At 39.8% G+C, this 22,396-nt stretch overlaps 2 protein-coding genes across 4 annotated transcripts in view; one reads left to right on the top strand and one right to left on the bottom strand.

The window, feature by feature from the left end:
- Nucleotides 1-496: 496 nt before the first annotated feature.
- Nucleotides 497-7,130, bottom strand: LOC120051236 (quinone oxidoreductase-like protein 1). Its single transcript, XM_038997988.1, has 12 exons — nt 6,782-7,130; nt 6,584-6,661; nt 6,223-6,295; nt 6,043-6,087; nt 5,772-5,840; nt 5,473-5,606; nt 5,191-5,302; nt 4,572-4,670; nt 4,205-4,317; nt 2,158-2,263; nt 1,931-1,976; nt 497-1,321 (listed from the first exon to the last, which is right to left on the bottom strand). The coding sequence occupies exons 1-12, from the start codon at nt 6,845-6,847 to the stop codon at nt 1,222-1,224; spliced, it is 1,041 nt and encodes a 346-aa protein (XP_038853916.1). The 5' UTR covers nt 6,848-7,130; the 3' UTR covers nt 497-1,221.
- A 245-nt stretch (nt 7,131-7,375) lies between these two features.
- LOC120051235 (intersectin-1-like) overlaps nt 7,376-22,396 on the top strand; it is a 59,691-nt gene continuing 44,670 nt past the window's right edge. For all 3 annotated transcript variants that reach the window (XM_038997985.1, XM_038997987.1, XM_038997984.1), the window contains exon 1: nt 7,376-7,525. The gene's annotated coding sequence lies outside the window, so the exon portion shown is untranslated. The remainder of the gene's footprint in view (nt 7,526-22,396) is intronic.

The raw sequence follows: 22,396 nt of genomic DNA, 5'->3' as shown, positions 1-22,396 counted from the left end.
GAACCCACACCCCTCCATGTTTTTTCAACTGATCGTTCAGTACAGCACGGTTTCTGTTCCGTTCCGTACTGAACGTAGCCCTGTTAACTCTGGCCAATCACAGTGAGGGTTACCTGAGGACATTGTGTTGACTGGAAGGACGAACTATTTGGAAGTGACCCGTCTCTCAACACTTCTGATATCCCCTCAGAGAGTGGTACAGGTGGACAATGGTATCTCTCCAATCCCGGAAAGCCTCAACAGGACATTGCTGTTTCCCCACCTTAGATTAATCATTTAGTGAGAATTTCTCTGGTCACAAATGACACATGAAAAGCACAGTTGCAGTTTATGTAGAATTCAAGTTGGGTCATGTTCAGTAAGACACCAAACTGAAAACTTTTTTCAAACAGAAGGTTCTAGAGATGTCTGTTGCGAAAGGATTTGCTACTGTGTGTCCTACTAAAACATGCCACTAATGTTTTGCTCTGTTGGAGGCTGTAAAAAATGACCATGCTTGAGGATTAACCACAAAGGTTTTTAATAAAAAGACAAGCCTCAATGTGCTGAATGTAATTACACTAAGCAGAGCAAACATTTAGATATCCATCTCATTTGATCTGTTTTGATCAACTCAGAAACTGACACTGAGCACATATTTACATTGTATTGGAATGACTGGCAAGTACTTTACACCACCGATTAAGTTGTACTTTAAAGTATTTTACATAAGTCGTTTTTTGGGGTATCTGTACTATTACTTCACTACATTCCTATAGAAAATATTGTACTTTTTATTCCATTCATTTTCCCTTCCAACCCAAAAAAACAGGTTACATTTTGAACGCTGAGCAGGACAGGAAAAAAAAAGTGAAATTCACACACTTATCAAGAGAACACGTGGTCATCCCTACTGCCTATGCTCTGGCGGACTCACTAAACACATGCATCTTTTGTAAATAATGTCTGAGTGTGCCCCTGGCTATCCTTAGGAATTTGAATTTATACTTTTGATAATTAAATACATTTAAAACCCAAATACTTTTAGACTTACTCAAGTAGAATTTTACTGGGTGACTTAATTGAGTAACTTTCTATTAAGGTATCTTTACTATTACTCAAGTATGACAATTGGGTACATTTTCCACCACTGCTGGCCACAAATACATAGAAAATATGAGAGGCAGAATTTGGGAGCCTGTCTTTGACAAGGGGAATGCAGGACCAGAGTGTCTGTCCGCCTCAGAGTTGAATAACCAACCTCTTCCGGACTTGTTTCTTTTGCACCATCTCCATGGAAACTGTGGCATCATACAAAGGCACTGGGTCCTCTAGCTGGGGCCTGCATAAGACAAAGGGCAAAGTGAGCGCTGTCCACCAGGATAAACAAACTCAAACATTCCAATATCAAACGTACAGTATAACCATGCTTATTCAACATTTTTTAAACTTATTTTTCACCCCTCTTTCGTGATATCCAAATTGATAGTGACAGTCTTGTCCCATTGCTGCAACTCCCATACACTCGGGAGAGGCAAAGGTCGAGAGCCATGTGTCCTCCGAAACACGACCCTGCCAAGCCGCACTGCTTCTTGACACACTGCTCGCTTAACCTGGAAGCCAACTGCATCAATGTGTCGGAGAAAACACTGTACAGCTGGCAACCGAAGTCAGCGTGCATGCGCCCAGCCCACCACAAGGAGTCGATAGGTCAAGGACATCCCCGCCGGCCAAACCCTCCCCCAACCCGGACGACACTGGGCCAATTGTGCGCCACCTCATGGGTCTCCCGGTCGCAGCCAGCTGCGACACAGCCTGGGATCGAACCCAGTCTGTAGTGACGCCTCAAGCTATGCGATGCAGCGCCTTAGACCGCTGTGCCACTCGGGAGGCCCTTGCTTATTCACACTTGCACTGCACATATACACTCATTATTGCAGTTCTGCTGTACCTTAAGGTCCCAGTGGAAAGCTTCTCCACTATATCCTTCATGATGTCTGAAAAGGAGCATGTAAGGTTAACATGTAACACAATAGCAATTATATTATCCATGCTCAACCCCTTATATCAGATTTTCATTTTAATATGTTTGTTTGATCTCAATGAATTATGGTTAGATTTTAAATTCCTGCCCCCTCCAGAGGCTGACCCAGAGGGGCTGGGTAGGCTAAAGGATACGGAGGTACCTCCCCTGGCGGGCACTGGATGCCCCCCACACCTCCTCGTTGAGGAAGGACAGGGAGGCGGCCTTCAGGAAGAGGCTGCGGCTATCTGGAGGGTCCAGCTGAGAAACAGAAGAGAGACGAGCTCAGATTAAACCCCAAACAAAAGACGTTGTGTACAAACTTGAGCTAATCCACTTGAAGGTCAATGGGAAGGCTGCGATAAATACAGTTGAAGATTACATACACTTAGGTTGGAGTCATAAAACTAGTTTTTCAACCACTCCACAAATTTCTTGTTAACAAACTAAAGTTTTGGCAAGTTGGTTAGGACATCTACTTTGTGCACGACACAAGTCATTTTCCCATCAATTGTTTACAGACAGATTATTTAACTTATATTTCACTGTATCACAATTCCAGTGGGTCAGAAGTTTACATACACTAAGTTGACTGTGCCTTTTAAACAGCTTGGAAAATTCCAGAAAATTATGGAATGGCTTTAGAAGCTTCTGATAGGCTTATTGACATCATTTGAGTCAATTGGAGGTGTACCTGTGGATGTATTTCAAGGCTTACCTTCGAACTCAGTGCCTCTTTGCTTGACATCATGGGAAAATCAAAAGAAATCAGCCAAGACCTCAGAAAAATAATTGTAGAGCGCCACAAGTCTGGTTCATCCTTGGGAGCAATTCCATACGCCTTAAGGTACCACGTGCATCTGTACAAACAATAGTACGCAAGTATAAACACCATGGGACCACGCAGCCTGTCTCCTAGAGATGAACGTACTTTGGTGCAAAAAGTGCAAATCAATCCCAGAACAACAGCAAAGGACCTTGGGAAGATGCTGGAGGGAACAGGTACAAAAGTATCTATATCCACAGTAAAACGAGTCCTATATCGATATAACCTGAAAGGCCACTCAGCAAGGAAGAAGCCACTGCTCCAAAACCGCCATAAAAAAGCCAGACTACGGTTTGCAACTGCACATGGGGACAAAGATTGTACTTTTTGGAGAAATGTCCTCTGGTCTGATGAAACAAAAATATAACTGTTTGGTCATAATGACCATCGTTATGTTTGCAGGGAAAAGGGGGAGGCTTGCAAGCAAAAGAACACCATCCCAACCGTTAAGCACGGGGGTGGCAGCATCATGTTGTGGGGGTGCTTTGCTGCAGATGGCTTCACGAGGAAGGAAAATGATGTGGATATATTGAAGCAACATCAAGAAATCAGTCAGGAAGTTAAAGCTTGGTCGCAAACGGTTCTTCCAAATGGACAATGACCCCAAGCATATTTCCAAAATGATTTAAGGACTAGAAAGTCATGGTATTGCAGTGGCACCAAAAAGCCCTGACATCAATCCTATAAAAAATTTGTGGGCAGAACTGAAAAAGCATGTGTGAGCAAGGAGGCCTACAAACCTGACTCAGTTACACCAGCTCTGTCAGGAGGAATGTGCCAAAATTCACCCAGATTATTGTGGGAAGCTTGTGGAAGGATACCCAAAACACTTGACCCAAGTTAAACAATTTAAAGGCAATGCTACCAAATACTAATTGAGTGCATGTAAACTTCTGACCCACTGGGAATGTGATGAAAGAAATAAAAGCTGAAATAATTCTCTACTATTATTCTGACATTTCACAATCTTAAAATAAAAAGTGGTGATCCTAACTGACCTAAAACAGGGAATTTTTACTAGGATTAAATGTCAGGAATTTTGAAAAACTGAGTTAAAATGTATTTGGCTAAGATGTATGTAAACTTCCAACTTCAACTGTACACATTATTACAGTAAACACCATTAACCCAGATCTCTTCACTCCTCCCAACATAACATTGGCAGTGTGCATGGTCTGTTTGTTTGCAGTATGTTTAACTTCTCAGAAAGCACACATTAACAAGCTGTAACAAACAATATTTCAATCACCCATTGTATGTATGATTGTGACAAGTAGTGATGAATAAATCTTATCATATGATGACTAGTGGAACTGAACTGCCAAATGGCTGCTCTAATCCAACACGAATGGATGGAATACTTGACTGCAGTCTACCTGCAGGTTTTGCTCAGTTGTAACCCAGTGACCTCCGACCCCGAGCAGAGTGATGATGTCATGCTTGTAGGGCAGAAGACACCTGGCCTCTGGCTCCTCCTCATGCAATCTCACTGGAGGAACAACACACACACACAACATCACCACAATAACTTTGAAGGACACCTCTTAAGCTTGTGTCAGGGGTATAAAAACAACAGGGCACAACAGTGACTCCATTTTCCTTCCATTCCTGTTACAAACCTTTACCGTTGTGTTAAAATACAAAATCACAGAAGCACACACACACAGCACTACGATTCATGTTAGACAAAGCTAGCTAGCATAATGGATAACAACAACCTACGGCCCTACATTGGCTTCTTACCTCCAGAGTCAATGACAATGTCCACCCCTAGACCGCCCGTCTCTTCCAAACAGGAATCCACCAGGTCCACCTTGGCATCCCACACACCTATCACTCTGGCTAGACACAGGACAGGGAAAATCCTTATGAAGGCTACACGCCAAACAGTGTTCCAACAATAAATAAGCATTTTTGGTACTCCATTTCCATTGACCTCCAAGGGGACACACACAAGACTTACCTACAAGAGACTCTCGCACTCCTAGAATGCGTGATTTGAGTCAAAGAGTGACAGAGGTAAGAGTGGTAAGAGCGGAGAATGAGACAGAGGAAACAAAGAGCATAGACTAGGATGAAATACTACGGGCCAGTTTCCCAGGGAATTTCCATCTAGCATGCTTTTCAGTCCGGGACTCTGCTTAACCTGTGACTGAGAAACCGGCCCTGTGCGTTGCTGTCAGAACTTTACTAATGTATTTTTCATGATGAGAGTGGTTTAGGTAACTGATAATAAAGCCGTCTCGTCACATCCATTATTACCCGGCTGCATCAATTTACAATCCTCAACTTCCAACACCTTCTCTACTGTGACACCGCTACTCTATTTACACACACACGTTGGCCCCCTCCCTGTTCTCACCGACGCTGGGCCGAAGCTGCTCCAGGAACTTCTGGTCTTCGGAGGACAGAGCTGACGCCAGGACTTTAACCCCATGGTAGTGGGCCAGCTGGATGGACAGAACTCCAAAGGGCTGAAAGGCATAAACACAGCCAAAATAGCAGTTAGTAGTCTTGTTCTCTTAAAGAGAATTGTGTGCTACTATTAAGATTCTTTGCTGCCATCTTCTTGTGATGTCCAATTATGGATTTCTACAGTGCCATTGAAGGCTCAGATGAGGGGCCACTATGGGGAAATACCTACACTGGCTCCATCCAGCACGAGCAGTGTGTGCCCGGATGCCATACGGGCTAGGGTATGGAGGGCTGTATAGGCCCGGAGTCCATCCCGAATGGCCCCTGCCACCTCCACCCATCTCAACTTCTCTGGCTTCTGCACTGGTGAACGAACACAAAAGTCACTAATTTATTGCAGAAGAAACAATTACTTAATTTGTACCATCAAATCCCTTTATTCCTTTGTTAATTTGAACCAACAAATGCTAATAGATGCGATAGATGTACTCTAGCATAACACTTGGATTTTGGACATGTGCAACATACCAAGATGATTCTCGTTGATGACGACGGCATCGCACAAACCAGACATCGCTGTATCCAAGGGCAGAATTCCTGTCATGCGAAAGAAGGGAAAAGCAAAGCCTAGATAAATACACCATGGTCATATCCAAAAATTATAAATGGGAAGGGTCTTTCAATAGGTTATCGGGAACATTGCCGTTGACAATGTCAAAATCATCAAAATAGGGGGATGTTTTGAAGATCTATGATTTATCCTTATGTAGCAGGTTCAGATCCCATCTGTAACATTTACCTACAACTTCATCATCAGGTTGGAAAAAGGTCACCTTAGGCCCAACTGAAGACAGAACAAAAATATTGCAAACGATTAAAGGTTTGTTCCAAAAATATAGTACATTGTGAAATGAATGTACTAAACATCAAAGTGATAAACAAGGTCAATTACAATCCATGAAGTGGATATCCTGTTTACCTTGGAGGACGATCCCAACAATCTCCCTCCCTACTGGCACCAGGTCCCTTTGGAACTTTAGATCCTCATGGAGCTAACCAGAGGAGAGAGGGTAAGGAAATGTGACAAGTAGCCCATACAGCCATATATGATGTGTGGTCAGGTAAGGTAGGCCTGTCCTACAGCAACCCTGACCGAAAGCAACACATACTTTGGTCCCCAATTTTTTTACAAATAAAACAGGTCTGATACTTATTTTAAGCAGCATATTTAAAGTGACAACAGTAAGTCTTGTCCATTATGACTGAGACAGTAGGGCTATTGCTATGTCTATATAGTCAACACTGACAATACAATGAGTATAACACACATTTACACTTACTTTTAAATCCAGTGGACTAAGGGCACATGCCTTCACTTGCACTTTGACCTGGTTGCTACCGAGGGCACTGGGTACATTCTGTGACATGTTGAAAAGACAATCAGTGAGTTTGTCAGACAGCCAACTATGAGCCTTCCTGCTAAAAGTGTTGGCATGCTAGACTAAAGCGATAGCTTCATTATTATGCTGGGCACTCACCGTTTCCTGGATGACAAATTTCGCCTCTGCAGCGGTTTCACCCACTTTACAGTAAAGCCCTTTCATGGTGGAAAAACTGTCAATATGCAGGTGCAATTCACGTGCAATTATAGCAACTAACGTCAGTTGGCAATGCTTTGTTTAACTGTGCATTGAAAGTAGAAACTGTTAAATCATGTCAATGAGTATGCAGATATCTTACAAAAGAAATACATGTCATATTGGACATATGATATTAGCTAACGGTCTTCGGTTAAAAGAAAATGGGCAGAAAAATAGCTAACGTCCGCTAACTACGTGCATCAACAAATATTTGTACTGCTTCCTATAAATCCTCCGTACGCCCAAAAATGTTGATACCGCGAGATTGGTTTAAACTGCCCATTCGATTTTGTTTTATCGCATTCACAGAATTCATTGCCAATCAATGATTATGGTCCAATGGGGCACTTCCATCAAATTTTCCCTATTTGTGATTAGTACAATTTTACGTCGATCATATTATATCGTTCGCTGATTGGCTCGATATTGCAGACGCTCAGAAAACTCAACATCTCGCGGTAGTACCCCATTTTCCAATTTGCGTAGCCTTACGGCGGGCCCTTGGTGGAAGGGAATTTGCAATTACAGGGGAAATATCTCGCCAAATCGACCATTGCAGGGGAATTCATTCAATTGTATCTTATAAGTAACACACAGTTCCTTAGCTTATCAATTATTTAAGAATGGAAAACGAACGATGAGGTAAGAAAAATATGTTAATCAATCAGTAAAAATGTGGAAGAATTGCTTGCTAGCCTAGCTCACGCTAGCTGGTAACAGTGGCTAGTAGGGGGCAGACAAGACGGTCGGTAGGAAATCGCTGCACTGCACTTATCAGCCCATTTCGTGTTATTAGCTAGCTAACCAGTCGTATGCCATTGTATGCATTTTAGTGGATGATATTTCCAAGGTTCCTTACTTTAGCCAACCAAGTTAATTTGTGTTGAATGTGATGTTAAGCAAGCTATCTAACGTTAGTTAGCAATTATTTACATTAACGTTAGTTAGCAACTAACGTTAGTCGGATTAATCAGACTAATGCACAATTAATTGCTAACGTTAAATTATGTACAGGCTGAAACGTTTGTATGCAAAATCGGGTAAGTGTTCCTTACAAGACAGAATGTTGAATATTTCAACTTACTCTACCGGTTGTCTGTGGTTTGTCTATCCCTTCAGCTGCTCTTAATTTGAGACAAAATATCCACAAGAAAGTATTGTTTACCCGACTAGAGAGCAGGTAGCTAGTTACATATGTTATTATATTGTTGGGTTCGGCACCGAGGTAATAAAGGTAGTTTTATTCGATATTATCTCGTCAATAGATATTGAACCAAGCATTCAGAATTTAACATTTTCATTGTGGCATGCATGGCTCAATAACTATTGATGAGAGAGAACTGAATATCTAATGTAAAACTGATTTTACCTAGGTGCCTAGCTGAACCATTTACCTACCTACTGCTAAAAAGTTGGATAAACAATACTTTCCTGTGGATATTGTGTGTCAAATTTCGAGCATCTGAAGGACAAACTGCACAGACAACCGGTAGAGTAAGTTTCAACGCATTTTTTTTGCAACATTCTGGCTTTTAAGGAACATTTACAAGATTTTTCACACAAATGTGTCAGGCAGTATATACCAATGATTTATGTATTACAGCCTGACTAATCAGACTAGCTAGCAACCAATCATGTAAGCCAACGGCTAGCAGACTGACTAGCTAGCTAACGACGGTTCATTGACAGTTAGCTGGCCAGTTAGCTTGCTACCTTGGTATGCTTTAATTTTAATATTTTGCTTCGCTTCAATAGGAATGTCATGGCCATAGCTTTCTATTTGCAATAGAAAATAAGGCTTTGGACCTAGACATATCTAACTTTTTCTTTTTTTTGTAGTCTTTATTCTTTTTTAAATTAATATATATTTTTTTTAATTTAATTTAAGGGGTGGATCAGCTTAATATTGCGGAAAGAATGTTGCTTCCAGCAATGTAATTGTCTGCATCATTTCCAATCCCCCATATATTTTTTGTAAATATATATATCCATACACGCATGCATACATATACACACATATACATACACATACCTATATAGACATACATACTTTTTTAAAGAATATACCTTTATTATTATTCCCCCCAAACCTTACCACCAATCCCCCAATTGGAGTAAACTAATAAACACTTCTGCTTTTACCTTCAATTTATACATCTTATACACATTTTACAGTCTACTTTACAATAGTTCTCTCTTGTTTGTTCTTAGTCCTTCCTCTATTTCTAATGTCCATCCAGTTTGATTTCTATTTGTAACTGTGCTATTTCACAAAAGTTCGGAGCCTATATACATTTTACAGATCCCGTATGTTTTACATTGTTTATCTTGTTATTAGTCCCTGCCTTCAGCTCCATTCAACCACTCCCATCTATCTCTCAACATCATCCATTTCGGATTTCTATTTGCCATATATTTTTCAACTGTGCTGTGATGCTTCACAAAATAATTGAACCTTCCTATTCTCATAGCTTCTACAGATTGTAAATTAAAAATATATATTTTTGCTAAAATAATTATTATATTATTGATTGATTGACTATGGCTTTTCAAATCACCCAGTATTGCTATCTGCAGCGTTAGTTCTAGGCAAATGTTGCAATTCTTCAGCCGTACCTGGACCTGTGACCAAAAACGAGCTACATATGGACAATACCAAAATAAATGATCTAATGACTGCATCCTCACAGCAGAATCTGCAGAGCTGGGACGATTGTATCCCCCATATATATAACATTCTATTAGTTGCAAGAATTTTGTATAGTAATTTAAATTGAAAAATTCGAAGTTTTGAATCCGGCGTTGTTTTGCGTATCAATTCATAAACCATGTGCCATGGAATGGGTACATCGCAAATCTCGGGCCAACTATTTTGCAATTTATATGGCACAGCTGTCAGTTTTTTTTTTTTTTTGGTCCTTAAATGAAATTGGTATATGTTTTTATTTATCACACTTTTCTTTAACCATTTATGCTTTTTAATACTGGGCCGACATACAAGTTCCTTACTTTTTCCCCCTTCTACTTGCCTCTTTAATTTTTGTGGTAATGCTGCAATTAATTGGTTGTAATTTTGGGTAGAGCAGACATTTCCATATGTCTGTGTTAGCTGCATGTGTGACATAACTCCACCAGTCCTATTTATGATATCATTCACTAAAATTATACCTTTTTTAAACATTTCTTCGATAAATAGTTTTTTTTAATCAATTAGTATATTTGAATGTAACCACAATATTTGTTGTACTATTTGTTCCGTCCTTTCAGGTGGATTAAACTGAAATTGCAACCAACTTTCTACGGCTTGTTTAAAAAATAAAGATATTTTGGAGATTACACCTGCTCACTTTCGGTTGTTTGAAAAGGAAATAATCTGAATAAAGGGAAAAAGGCCCTTCTTGAACATAGGATGAGACAATCGTACCAAATTACTAGAGAACCAGTTTGGATTTAAGTATAACTTTTGTATGACTGATGCCTTTAGTGAGAGATCTAATGCTTTAATATTTAATAATTTCTGCCCTCTGCATTCATATTCATTATATAAATAGGCCCTTTTCATTTTATCTGGCTTGCCGTTCCAAATAAAATTGAATATTTTTTGTTCAGATAATTTAAAAAGCAGGTCACTAGGTGTAGCAAAACCATAAGCAAATAGGTAAACAGTGATATGACTAAAGAGTTAATCAGGATGATTTTTCCACAAATAGACAGGTATTTTCCTTTCCATGGTAGCAAGATCTTATCTATTTTCGCTAACTTTCTATAAAAAGTTTCTGGAGTGAGATCATTTTCTTTTGGGATTTGTATACCGAGTATGTCCACATCTCCGTCATACCATTTAATTGGTAAACTACATGGTAATGTAAAATGTGAATTTTTTTTGTGATCCAATACGTAAAATGGTACATTTATCATAATTTGGTTTCAATCCAGAGAGGATAGCAAAAGTATCTAGATCCTCTATGAGGCCGTGGAGAGACTCTAATTGTGGTTTTAAAAGAAAACATGAATCATCAGCCTACAATGACACCTTAGTTTTTATGCCACGGATTTCTAATCCCTTAATATTATTGTTTGATCTAATCTTAACAGCTAACATTTCGATGGCAATAATAAATAGATATGCCGATAGTGGACAACCTTGTTTTACTCCCCTAGATAGTTTAAAACTTTCTGAGATGTAGCCATTATTTACTATTTTACACCTAGGGTTACTATACATAACTTTAACCCATTTTTTATAAGAGATTCCCCAAAATTGAAATATTCTCGGCATTTATATATAAACTCCAGTCGTACTTTATCAAAAGCCTTTTCAAAATCAGCTATGAAAACTAGGCCTGGTGTCCCCGATATTTCATAGTATTCTATTGTTTCCCGTACTTGTCTTATATTATCTCCAATGTATAGTCCATGTAAAACACCTGTCTGATTAGGATGAATAATATCTGACAATACTTTTTAAATTCTATGCGCCAAGCATTTTGCTAGGATTTTTGCATCACAACACTGAAGTGTAAGAGGTCTCCAATTTTTTAAAATGGACTGGATCTTTATATATATCATTATTACTGAAACAGGACCCAAGTGGTATCAGACCTTGTTGCGCGTGTGATAATCTACCATTTATATAGGAGTGGTTAAAACAAGCTAATAATGGTCCTTTGAGTATATCAAAAAAAGTTTTGTATACTTCCACTGGTATGCCATCCAGCCCTGGAGTCTTTCCATCCTTAAAGGCCCCAATTGCATCAAGCAGTTCCTCCTCTGTAATTTGGCCTTCACATGAGTCTTTCTGTACAGATGTTAATTTTACATTATTATTATTAGGGAAAAAATCCATACAATTAGTTTCAGTTAGTGGAGATGGAGGAGCCTGAAACGAAAACATATTCTTAAAGTACTTTACTTCCTCTTTCAAAATATAATTTGGTGAATCATGCATTTTTTTTGGTAGCATTTCTATATTGAAGATTGATAAAGAATTTGGTGCATTTTTCCCCATTCCATCCAGTTCGCTTTATTTTTATAATATATTACACTGGATCTTTCTTGAATAAGTTCCTCCATTTCTTTTTGTTTTTCCTCTAACTTATTCTGTGCCTCTATGGTACCGTTTTTATTGCTATCTAACTGTACTGTTAGTCCTTCAATTTCCTTTGTTAATATGGACTCTTTTGATCTAAATTGCTTTTGTTTTATAGATGAGTACTGAATTGCATGGCCTCTAAAGGCACACTTAAGTGTCCCATACAATACGGGGATCTGCTGTACCTATGTTATGTCTGAAAAAGTCAGTTATAAATTCTTCTGTCCTAGTTCTAAACAATTTATCATCTAGTAGGCTTTGATTAAATTTCCAATATCCTCGCCCACGTGGAAATTCTGTAAGAGTAATATATATGCCAATTATGTGATGATCCAACCACATTCTGTCCCCTATCAACACTTTTTAAAACTTTTGGTGCCAGAGAGAATGGCATAAGAAAGTAGTCAAGACGACTAGCTTGATTAAGCATCCGCCATGTATTTCTCACAAGGTCAGGGTATTTAAGTCTCCATATATCCACTAATTCCAATATATCCATGACATTCCTGATTTCCTTAAGTGCCTGAGGGTGATAGTTTGTAGTGTGATTTCCTTTCCGGTCCATAGAGGTATTTAAGACCGTATTAAAATCTCCCACCATAATAATAGAGTCTAGTGTTGCTTGTAGAGTTGATAAATTCTTATATATATTTTCAAAGAAGCTTGCATCATCATTATTCGGACCGTATAGGTTAATAAGCCATATCTGTTTATTGTCCAATAATATATTTAAAATAATCCATATAACTTGAGGATCTGTTTGGACAATTTGCACATTTGGATCAAAATTATTGTTAATTAAAACCATCACCCCTTTTGAATTTCTTTGCCCATGGGAGAAATATATTTCGCCCCCCCCAGTTCTTTTTCCACAAAACTTCATCTAAAACTGTTGAATGGGTTTCCTGTAAACAATAGATATTATATTCCTTCTCTTTTAGCCAGGTAAATACTGATCGTCTTTTCTTATTATCTGCTTGGCCATTACAATTGTAACTGGCCACACTTATTTCAATACTTACCATGAGACACAACTTTCAAATATTTTGATCAAAATATATGTTTGTAAATGTACCATTTTAAAAAGTAACATGATGATTGAGTGTCTATATAGCTGTTCCATGATATTTGCATTTCTACTATTCCACCCGCTAAAAGTCCTCCTCATCCTGAGTTGGGTTGTCATCCCAATGCCCGGCAGACCACCCTCGACCCCCTGTCTCCCATAGCCCTGAACCGACTGGGATCCATCCTTTGAAAAGAGCACACAGTGCCATTTACCGAATTGAAGTAGATCAAATGCATTTCCATCGCCCTCACCTCGATTTATATTATATATAGCTGTGGATCATCCTCTACTGTCCCTAACATATTTTACTCCTTCGCAACAGTTGTGGGATACACACATACACCCACACACACTCAACCCTTACCCCCGCACAACCATAAGCTCACTTTCAACAATTGCACCAACCCAGAGCCCAACTCAAGATAGGTCTTGATTTACAAATGCACTTACAGTTGCAGCTGCATGAGAAGGCCTGCAAGACCGCGCAAAAAATTGGGCAAAAATTGAGAGATTTTATTTACCATTGTCACATCCTAGATGATGGAGGTCAAATGTACACCTTTTCCTTGAAACACCCACAATACGGTCACCCGTATTGACCATATTCCCAAGCATCTCCATGCAGTCCGACTTTGATTTTGTGCCACCAGGGTCACAATAATGTACCCCCTCTCTGAATGTCCGAGTGTGACCCCCCTCCCCATGGGTTACTGCAGCTAGTGTTGCCAGCACTGCCACTGCCTGGGTGGGGTCACCCCACCGGCTAGGTACAAGGTCGTCAAGGTTCTCATTAGCAGCTTTGAGAATTTCCTTGTGTAGTATGCTCTCCCTTTAGGGGGCTTTGGCTTTGCAGTACCAACCCTGCCAAGCAGGCTCAGAATCTTGAGGGGGCAGTGCTGCTCTTGGTCTCTGACCTTATTTTGGCTGCAGACCGCTTACAGCAGGCACATAAAACAGTTAGGGACTTCTCCTTAGTATCTGGGTCATTCTGGTTGGTCTCTAGGGTATAGGGTCATGGACCGTACCATTAAAATAGGATCATAAATAAATAATTAGATATAATTTCTTTTAAAAATGTAGTTCCCCATGATAGGACAATAATAAATCAAATGTATCATTTATTTTAAAACTGTTCCACCATGATAGGACAATAAATAAATAAGATGTATAATTCATTATAAAAGTATATCCATCATCTGAACAACATTGAAAGCCCTCATACCCCGGCTCACAGCAATACATTGGCTCTGGGATATGCAACCATTTCATTACTCACTCACTCAACTTTCCAAACCTAACAAATAAAAATAAACACACACCACACCATCCACATATACTGTGCCTTCTGTTTACTTAGTTTTTATCTTCACTATGTTGAATTAGTGCTTGTGTGTTATTAGTTATATGTGAAGATATATAGAAAAGCTATATTTTGTATTGTATTGTTTACAATCCATAACCGGGCTAGAATTGTGTTTATTTTCCTCATCTATGAGAACTTGGTAATTTTAAAAATAATCATGGAGTAGTCTTTGTGTCTCTGAACAACTGGTTATCAATATATAGTTTATCAACGACGAGAGCTACTCGTTAAACTTTTAATCTATTTTCTTTGAAAATTGGATACAGAACTTTACGCCGTTCTGCAATTTCCTTTGGAAACTGATCATTCATGCCAATTTTCCTCAACGGCTTCCCACAGAACGGTGTTCTCCGTATTTAATTTCATACATTTCGGTATTCAATCTTATTGACTGTCCCTTTTAGCTTGTGTGTTTCCTTCTCCAATGTCGCAGCTTTTTCATCACTCATCTCTAATTCAAGTATACCCAGTTTGTCATTTATTGATTTTAACAGATCGGTTTCGACCTTTACCATTCCCGGTGGTGAAAATATTAAATTGTCTGTCTGTAGAAGTGTCACGTTTCCGTTTTAAAATCGGTTCCCCTGTCTTACTTTCCGTCATGTTTGCGTGTTGCTTGTTTTCGTAATATTTGTCGATAAATGTCTCTAGTCTTAAGATTTTGTTTTGTGTTATTATCCAGATTGAAGGTTATCACCCACCAGATTATGTAGTACTAATATTTTAGTCTATCTTGCCGATATTGAATATTACGTTTTATCTTGAGGTGCTCTACATAACTTCGTTCAGTCCGCCATTACCTTTACGTCATGTTTTTTTTGCAAGAGAGCATATCTAACTTGCTATTGACAAAAGCTGGGTTGTGCCCTTGCCCTGACATCATTAGTCTTGCACAGGTTGGATTATTTTGCTTCTTTTGTTTAGCTAATGAAATTAATATCCCTCAAACACGTGTCTACTCTAGGATATTTCTGTCTGACATCTCGCCATGCCACTAGCATGCATTTGTGTGTGTGTGTTTGTTAGAGGGAGACCTGCAGAGAAAGAGAGAGCGAGTGGTTTTTAACAGCCATGCTTGGCATTGACACACACACACACACACACACACACCCAGTAGCCCAACCTAAACCAAGGTCCACTGTCTGACTCTAGAAGCCATGCCAGCTTGGCTGTAGAGAAAGATCATATAAATTATTAATGTGCATTGAACTTTGTTGCTGTCAATGACACCCTAACCCAACTTATCTTGATTTGAGGGGCATGAAGGAAGTGACATGCTTTGATTTTGGTCACAAGGCCATAGCATAGAGTGCCTTTTGCCACCACAGTTTCACTTTCCAGTGCTATAGCCTGCTGAGTTTTGGCTGACTTGTAGGAGACCCACTGTGCTGCTCTGGCGCCAATGATTAGTGTTAACCAAATAACTGAATTAGCATGCTTTGGCGTCTTAGCAGCAAAGGCTGGGGGGAACTGCTTTGCTGGACTTGCATCTCCCTCTCAAATGGGGCTTTGGGTTTTTCTCTGTTTATCAGCTTTATTCAATACCATAGAATACGGCTGGGCGGTATACTGTATTTGACTATATACCAGTATTGATGCATGGACCATTTGGGGTTTTTACTTTACCTTCTATAACGGTATTTGAATATTTGATTTGTTAAATGTGATATGCCTTGTGTAACATCCATTTTTATAGTTTAAACCACTACGACGGTAGGCCGTCATTGTAAATAAGAATTTGTTCTTAACTGACTTGCCTAGTTAAATAAAGGTTAAATTAAAAAAATTAAAAGAACTTGAGTCATCCCTCTCCACTCCGTTTTCCACACAGACCTATCCCCACCCGATGTTTTCACTTTCCTTCTTAATATAAATCCACAAGCGTTATAAAATGACACTTAGTTTCTTTTTCTTACATCTGCAAACAGCTAGTTTGTTTTGCCTTAGCATGTTTTAGCTTAATCATGTTAGCCGCTAATGCTAATCACTAGTTAGCTGGCTAGCTATTAAATGTACTGAGTCAGAGCAAACGTAGCTAGCTATACAGCCTGATACCAGTGATGGGGTATGCCTAAATCAGCGTGTTGTTTGTGCAACAGTATCTTCTAAATGAAAGAGGAATAGGAGAAGCATGAATATGTTACCAACATAAAGAAACATTTAATGTAGCCAAAAATTATAGGGTCTTCTAGGAAACACTGACCAACACTTTGGTTCCTACCCTGTCACAACAACTCCTCCCTGACATTTTAATTTGTTGTCATATCAAACAACACTGTATTTAAAGTGCCCACTAATATTTATATTCCACGGGAGGACGGCTCATAATAATGTCTGGGATGGAGTATAATGGCTGGAATGGCATCAAACATGTTTGATATCATTCCATTTACTCCATTGCAGCCATTATTATGAGTTGTCCTCCACTGTTATATTCTAAATATAGAATTAGAATAAACATTCTATTTCCATGATTCCAAATGTTCACCCAAGTGTGTTGATCTAAATCGCAAGTCAAATTACAATTGCAACAATTGGTGAAAAATGATTTTTTGGGTTGATATGAATAGTATAAAACATTCAGAATGGAGAGACCCATTGAAATCACTTAGAATGTATGCTGCCACCCGAGGGGCACGTACTACTCATAAAGCAAATTTCTAAACATAAAATACTGTCATACCGAGAGAGAAAAAACTGATATGATAATTTGGCCAAATCGCCGAGCCCTACTATAGAGTCATGGCAAGAAAACACAGAAAATTGCCCTGCCTGGTAAGAAATGCAGTCTTGTTGACGGTAGGTAGATTCACAATACACATAGTATTGACTTGGCTTTTGAACTAGGAATTTCCCCCTAAGGACTGAACATGGTGTGGTTATTGCAGAGGGAATTCCAGACTTATCTTAGCACAGGGAAAATGGCCCACCAAACCTCCTAATCGTTTCTGCGTTTTTACATTAACCTTCGACTGAGCTGATCTGCATCGGGGCTTATGGGCTGACTGACAGGCAGCGGGCTTGTGTTGTGTGTGTGTGTGTGTGTGCATGCATGTGAGAGAGCTTTGGCTGCACAGTTGCAGATACTGCAGCGCTCCTATCGCCCCATGGTTGCTCAGCTACAGGGCAACCTTGACTTGACATTGGCTGGAGCATGGCGTTTCAGGTCCTCGACAGGAAAGTGTCACATTAAATCTACCCACCAGCAATCCACACAGTCAACTGCAGTGCATTTTTTTCAGCATATTTAATTATACTGCCAAAGCAACATGATATAGGTTACAGCTACATATGTTTCAAAGAAGCAGGCAATGCTGTTGCTACCCCAGTGGCCCGTTCCCCACCTCAACCTTTTGACCCTTGACCAGTGAACCAGAGCTGCCCTTTGGTCACCAGACTGCCAATTGGTTGCACAGCATTCACTGCAGGATCTGTGGGCCAGAGATTGACACGCCATCTGATAGTTAGATAGTTGCCTGATGGTTTCTTAAACACCAACTCCCTTTTATCCAAGGTCATGTTAGTTTGATGAGTGATAATTCTGATGTTGGTGCTGCAGTTGGGAGTAGGATTCCCTCAAATACTGTCTGCATGCAGTTTGGATCTCTCTTGGAGATGGTGGAAATAACTGTGTGTGTTGCACAGTTCTCACCTCTGTTGTACAGTGCATTCGGAAAATATTCAGACCCCTTGACTTGCCACATTTTGTTACGTTAACTTCTTATGGCTGCATCCCGCTACCGGGACCGATATGACAACAGCCAGTCCAAGTGCAGGGCGCCAAATTCAAACAACAGAAATCTCATAATTAAAATTCTTCAAACATACATGTGTCTATTATCATTTTAAAGGTAATCTTGTTGTTAATCCCACCAAAGTGTCCGATTTCAAATATGCAATTCAGCGAAAGCACTACAAACGATTATGTTAGGTCACCACCAAACCACAATAAGCACAGCCATTTTTCCAGCGGAGGATAGCTTTCACAAAAAGCAGAAATAGAGATAAAATGATTCACTAACCTTTGATTATCTTCATCAGATGACACTCATAGGACTTCATGTTACACAATACATGCATGTTTTGTTTGATAAAGTATATATTTATAACAAAAAATCGGAGTTTACATTGTCGCGTTACATTCACTAGTTCCAAAAACATCAAGTGATTTTGCATAGCCACATCGTTTCAACAGAAATACTCATCATAAATGTAGATGATAATACACATGGAATTATAGATATACCTCTCCTTAATGCAACCGCTGTGTCAGATTTCAAAAAAACTTTACGGAAAAAGAAAATCATGCAATAATCTGAGACGGCGCTCAGAACAATAGCCAAATTAGCCGCCATGTTGGGGTCAACAGAAACCAGAAAATACATGATAAATGTTTCCTTACCTTTGATGAACTTCATCAGAATGCAGTCCTAGGAATCCCAGGTCCACAATACATGCTTGATTTGTTCGATAATGTCCGTTATTTATGTCCAATTAGCTACTTTGGTTAGTGCATTAGCGGTGAACAATTCCAAAGTCACAAAGCGCATCCACTATAACGTGACGAAATGTCCAAAAGTGCCGTAACACTCAGTAGAAACATGTCAAACGATGTACTGAATCAGTCTTTAGAATGTTGTTAACATATATCTTGAATAACGTTCCAACCGGAGAATTAGATTGACTTCAGAAGAGCGGTGGAACGGAGTTCCTTCTTATGTGAAGGCGCGTGTTCAATGCGTGGTCACCTCATGGCAGTGATTACTAATTCCTGTCTCCTTCGGCCCCCCTTCACATTAGTCATCAGACAAAGTTCTATTGACTGTTGACATCTAGTGGAAGCCGTAGGAAGTGAAAACTCATCAATATCTCGCTGTAATTTCAATGAGAGCTTGGTTGAAAATCTGCCACCTCAGAAACAATTCAAACAGGAAGTGGAACTTCTCAGGTTTTTGCCTGCCATATGAGTTCTGTTATACTCACAGACATAATTCAAACAATTTTAGAAACTTCAGAGTGTTTTCTATCCAATACGAATAATAATATGCATATATTAGCAACTGGGACTGAGGAGCAGGCAGTTTACTATGGGCACCTCTGTGCACCTTTCATCCGAGCTACTCAATACTGCCCCTGCAGCCATAAGAAGTTAAAGCCTTATTCTAAAATATATAAATTTTTTCCCACCCCCTCAATCTACACACAATATCCCATAATGACATTTTTGCTCATTTATATATGTTTTTTTAACTGAAAAATAACCTTTTAAATAAGCATTCAGACCCTTTACTCAGTACTTTGTTGAAGCACCTTTTATCAGCAATTACAGCCTCGAGTCTTCTTGGGTATGACGCTACAAGCTTGGCACACCTGTATTTGGGGAGTTTCTCCCATTCTTCTCTGCAGATCCTTTCAAGCTCTGTCAGTGTTGGTTGTCGCTGCACAGCTATTTAAGGCTCTCCAGAGATGTTTGATGGGGTTCAAGTCCGGGCACTGGCTGGGTCACTCAAAGACATTCAGATACTTGTCCCGAAGCCACTCCCGCATTGTGTTGGCTGTGTGCTTAGGGTCGTTGTCCTGTTGGAAGGTGAACCTTCACCCCAGTCTGAGGTCCTGAGTGCTCTGGAGTAGGTTTTCATCAAGGATCTCTCTGTACTTTGCTCCGTTCATCTTTGCCTTGATCCTGACTAGTCTCACAGTCCCTGCTGCTGAAAAACATCCTCACAGCATGATGCTGGCGCCACCATGCTTCACTGTAGGGATGGTGCCAGGTCTCCTCCAGACATGACGCTTGGCATTCAGGCCAAAGAGTTCAATCTTGGAGAGATTGGAGAGTCCTTTAGGTGCCTTTTGGCAAACTCAAAGCGGGCTGTCGTACCTTTTACTGAGGAGTGGCTTCCATCTGGCCGCTCTAGCATAAAGGCCTGATTGGTGGAGTGCTGCAGAGATGGTTGTCCTTCTCAAAGGTTCTCCCATCTCCACAGAGGAACTCTAGAGCTCTGTCAGTGACCATCGGGTTCTTGGTCACCTCCCGGACCAAGGCCCTTCTCCCCCGATTGCTCAGTTTGACCGGGCGGCCAGCTCTAGGAAGAGTGACACCTCTTTTTATTCCTTTCTTCAGTCGATCCAAATGGGCCTGTGTCTGTGCGACTTGGATCACTTCGTACGTCTGTGTTTTGCTAGCTTTTTCTCCTATACTTTTTTTGTTTGGATTTTTCACAATTCTTTTTTTGCTGCTATTAGTATTCTTCTGAGCAGCTCAAGGACACTATAAAAGTCACTTGATGACTTAAACAGCCTCCCCACCTGTGCAGGGATTTTTCTGACATAGGCAGCACGCCCAAGGGTTTCTAAGTCCAAACTGAACATTTCCAAACTATGAAGTATTGATTTTGTTATTAAGTTTGAGCACAAGAACACAGCATTAGCCATGGCATATATTCCTGCAATTATATGCATTATCTTTAAAACGGCAAAGTTTTCTCAGCTCCATGGCTAGAATATGTAGAATCCCTGGGAATTTGCTTTAAAACTGCAACATTTTCTCTCAGTTTCATGGAAAAATTCCTAGAACTGCAAGAAATTTGCTTGAATGCTAAAATTGCTAAATAAATAAAAAAGATGGGGGGCTTCTATCGTTTTTTCAAATTAATCCGTGCCGACAGCGCCAGTAAGTTTCTTTTTTGTGTGTAAAATAATCTTTATTTAAAAAAAATATATATATATATAATTTGACAAACATAATAGATTTAATTCATATGATTACATCTGTTTTCACATCAATAAATGGCTTCATTATTCAGCTACTTAACATGATTTACATACTGCCACGCCCACCACCTAAGCCTCTTTTTGATCCTGAAAAAACACTCCTGTGCCATTAGTCAGCCCCACTTGGTGCTGTTCACTTTAACTAGTAGGGTTGTGACCCGCAATATTTTTTCCACAGCGAAATGAAAACACAAAGTAGGTCACCTATTTGGTCCTTTTTAAAACCTGTTGTATGTCAAATATTGTTGGCTATAGCTTGGAAAATAAATAAATGTGACTCTGAATGACAACATGATGTTTGCTTCCAACATTAGGGCTGTTTTTCTAAATAAGGTAAATCCGGTTTGTTTTGTTTCCTTGCCATGATATTAATGAGGATCGCGTTACTGGTAGGGTCTCGGCCCTAATATTTAGGCCATATCAAATCAGATTTTGTCACATGCGCCAAATACAACAAGTGTAGACCTTAGAGTAAAATGCTTACTTACAAGCCCCTAACCAACAATGCAGAGTAAAGAAAAAGTTAGAAAAATGTCAAAATGGTAAAACAATTAAAACAATAACGAGGCTATATTAAAGGGGTCCCGGTACCGAGTTAATGTGCAGGGGTATGAGGTAATTGAGGTAATATGTACATGTAGGTAGGGGTTAAGTGACCATGCAGCAGCAGCGGATGTGAAGGAATGTATGTATGTGTGTAGTGTCAATATGTGTGTGTTTTGTGTGGAGTCAATATGCATGTGTGTGGGTATGTGGTTAGTCCAGTGAGTGTACATGGAGCCTGTGCAAGAGAGTCGGAGCAAAAACATATAATAAATTAGAATAAAATAAGGCGGTCAATGCAAATAGTCCAGTTAGCCATTTGATTAACTGTTCAGCAGTCTTATGGCTTTGGGGTAGAAGCTGTTAAGAAGCCTTTTGGTCCCAGGCATGCCGCTTCGGTACCTCTTACCGTGCAGGAGCAGATAGAACAGTCTATAACTTGGGTGGCTTGATTCTTTGACAATTTTTAGGGCCTAGCCCTAATAGGATGAGAGTCCCTCTACTTAGCCACTTTTGTCCTCCAGTGTGGCACTGCTTTTGACGTCAACATTACAGGCAAGAATGTGATAACAGTAGCGGCACAAGACTTTCACACCAGAGTGTGTCTAGGCGAGGATGGTGAGGGACGTGAAGTGGGGTCTATTATTACCCCTCACACTGTCCCGTCACCCCATG

This window comes from Salvelinus namaycush, chromosome 7 (genome assembly GCF_016432855.1).
Source record: "Salvelinus namaycush isolate Seneca chromosome 7, SaNama_1.0, whole genome shotgun sequence".
NCBI classification, from domain to species: Eukaryota; Metazoa; Chordata; class Actinopteri; order Salmoniformes; family Salmonidae; genus Salvelinus; species Salvelinus namaycush.
The sequence above is the reverse complement of the archived record's forward strand: the minus strand, read 5'-3'. Positions and strand labels throughout refer to the sequence as shown.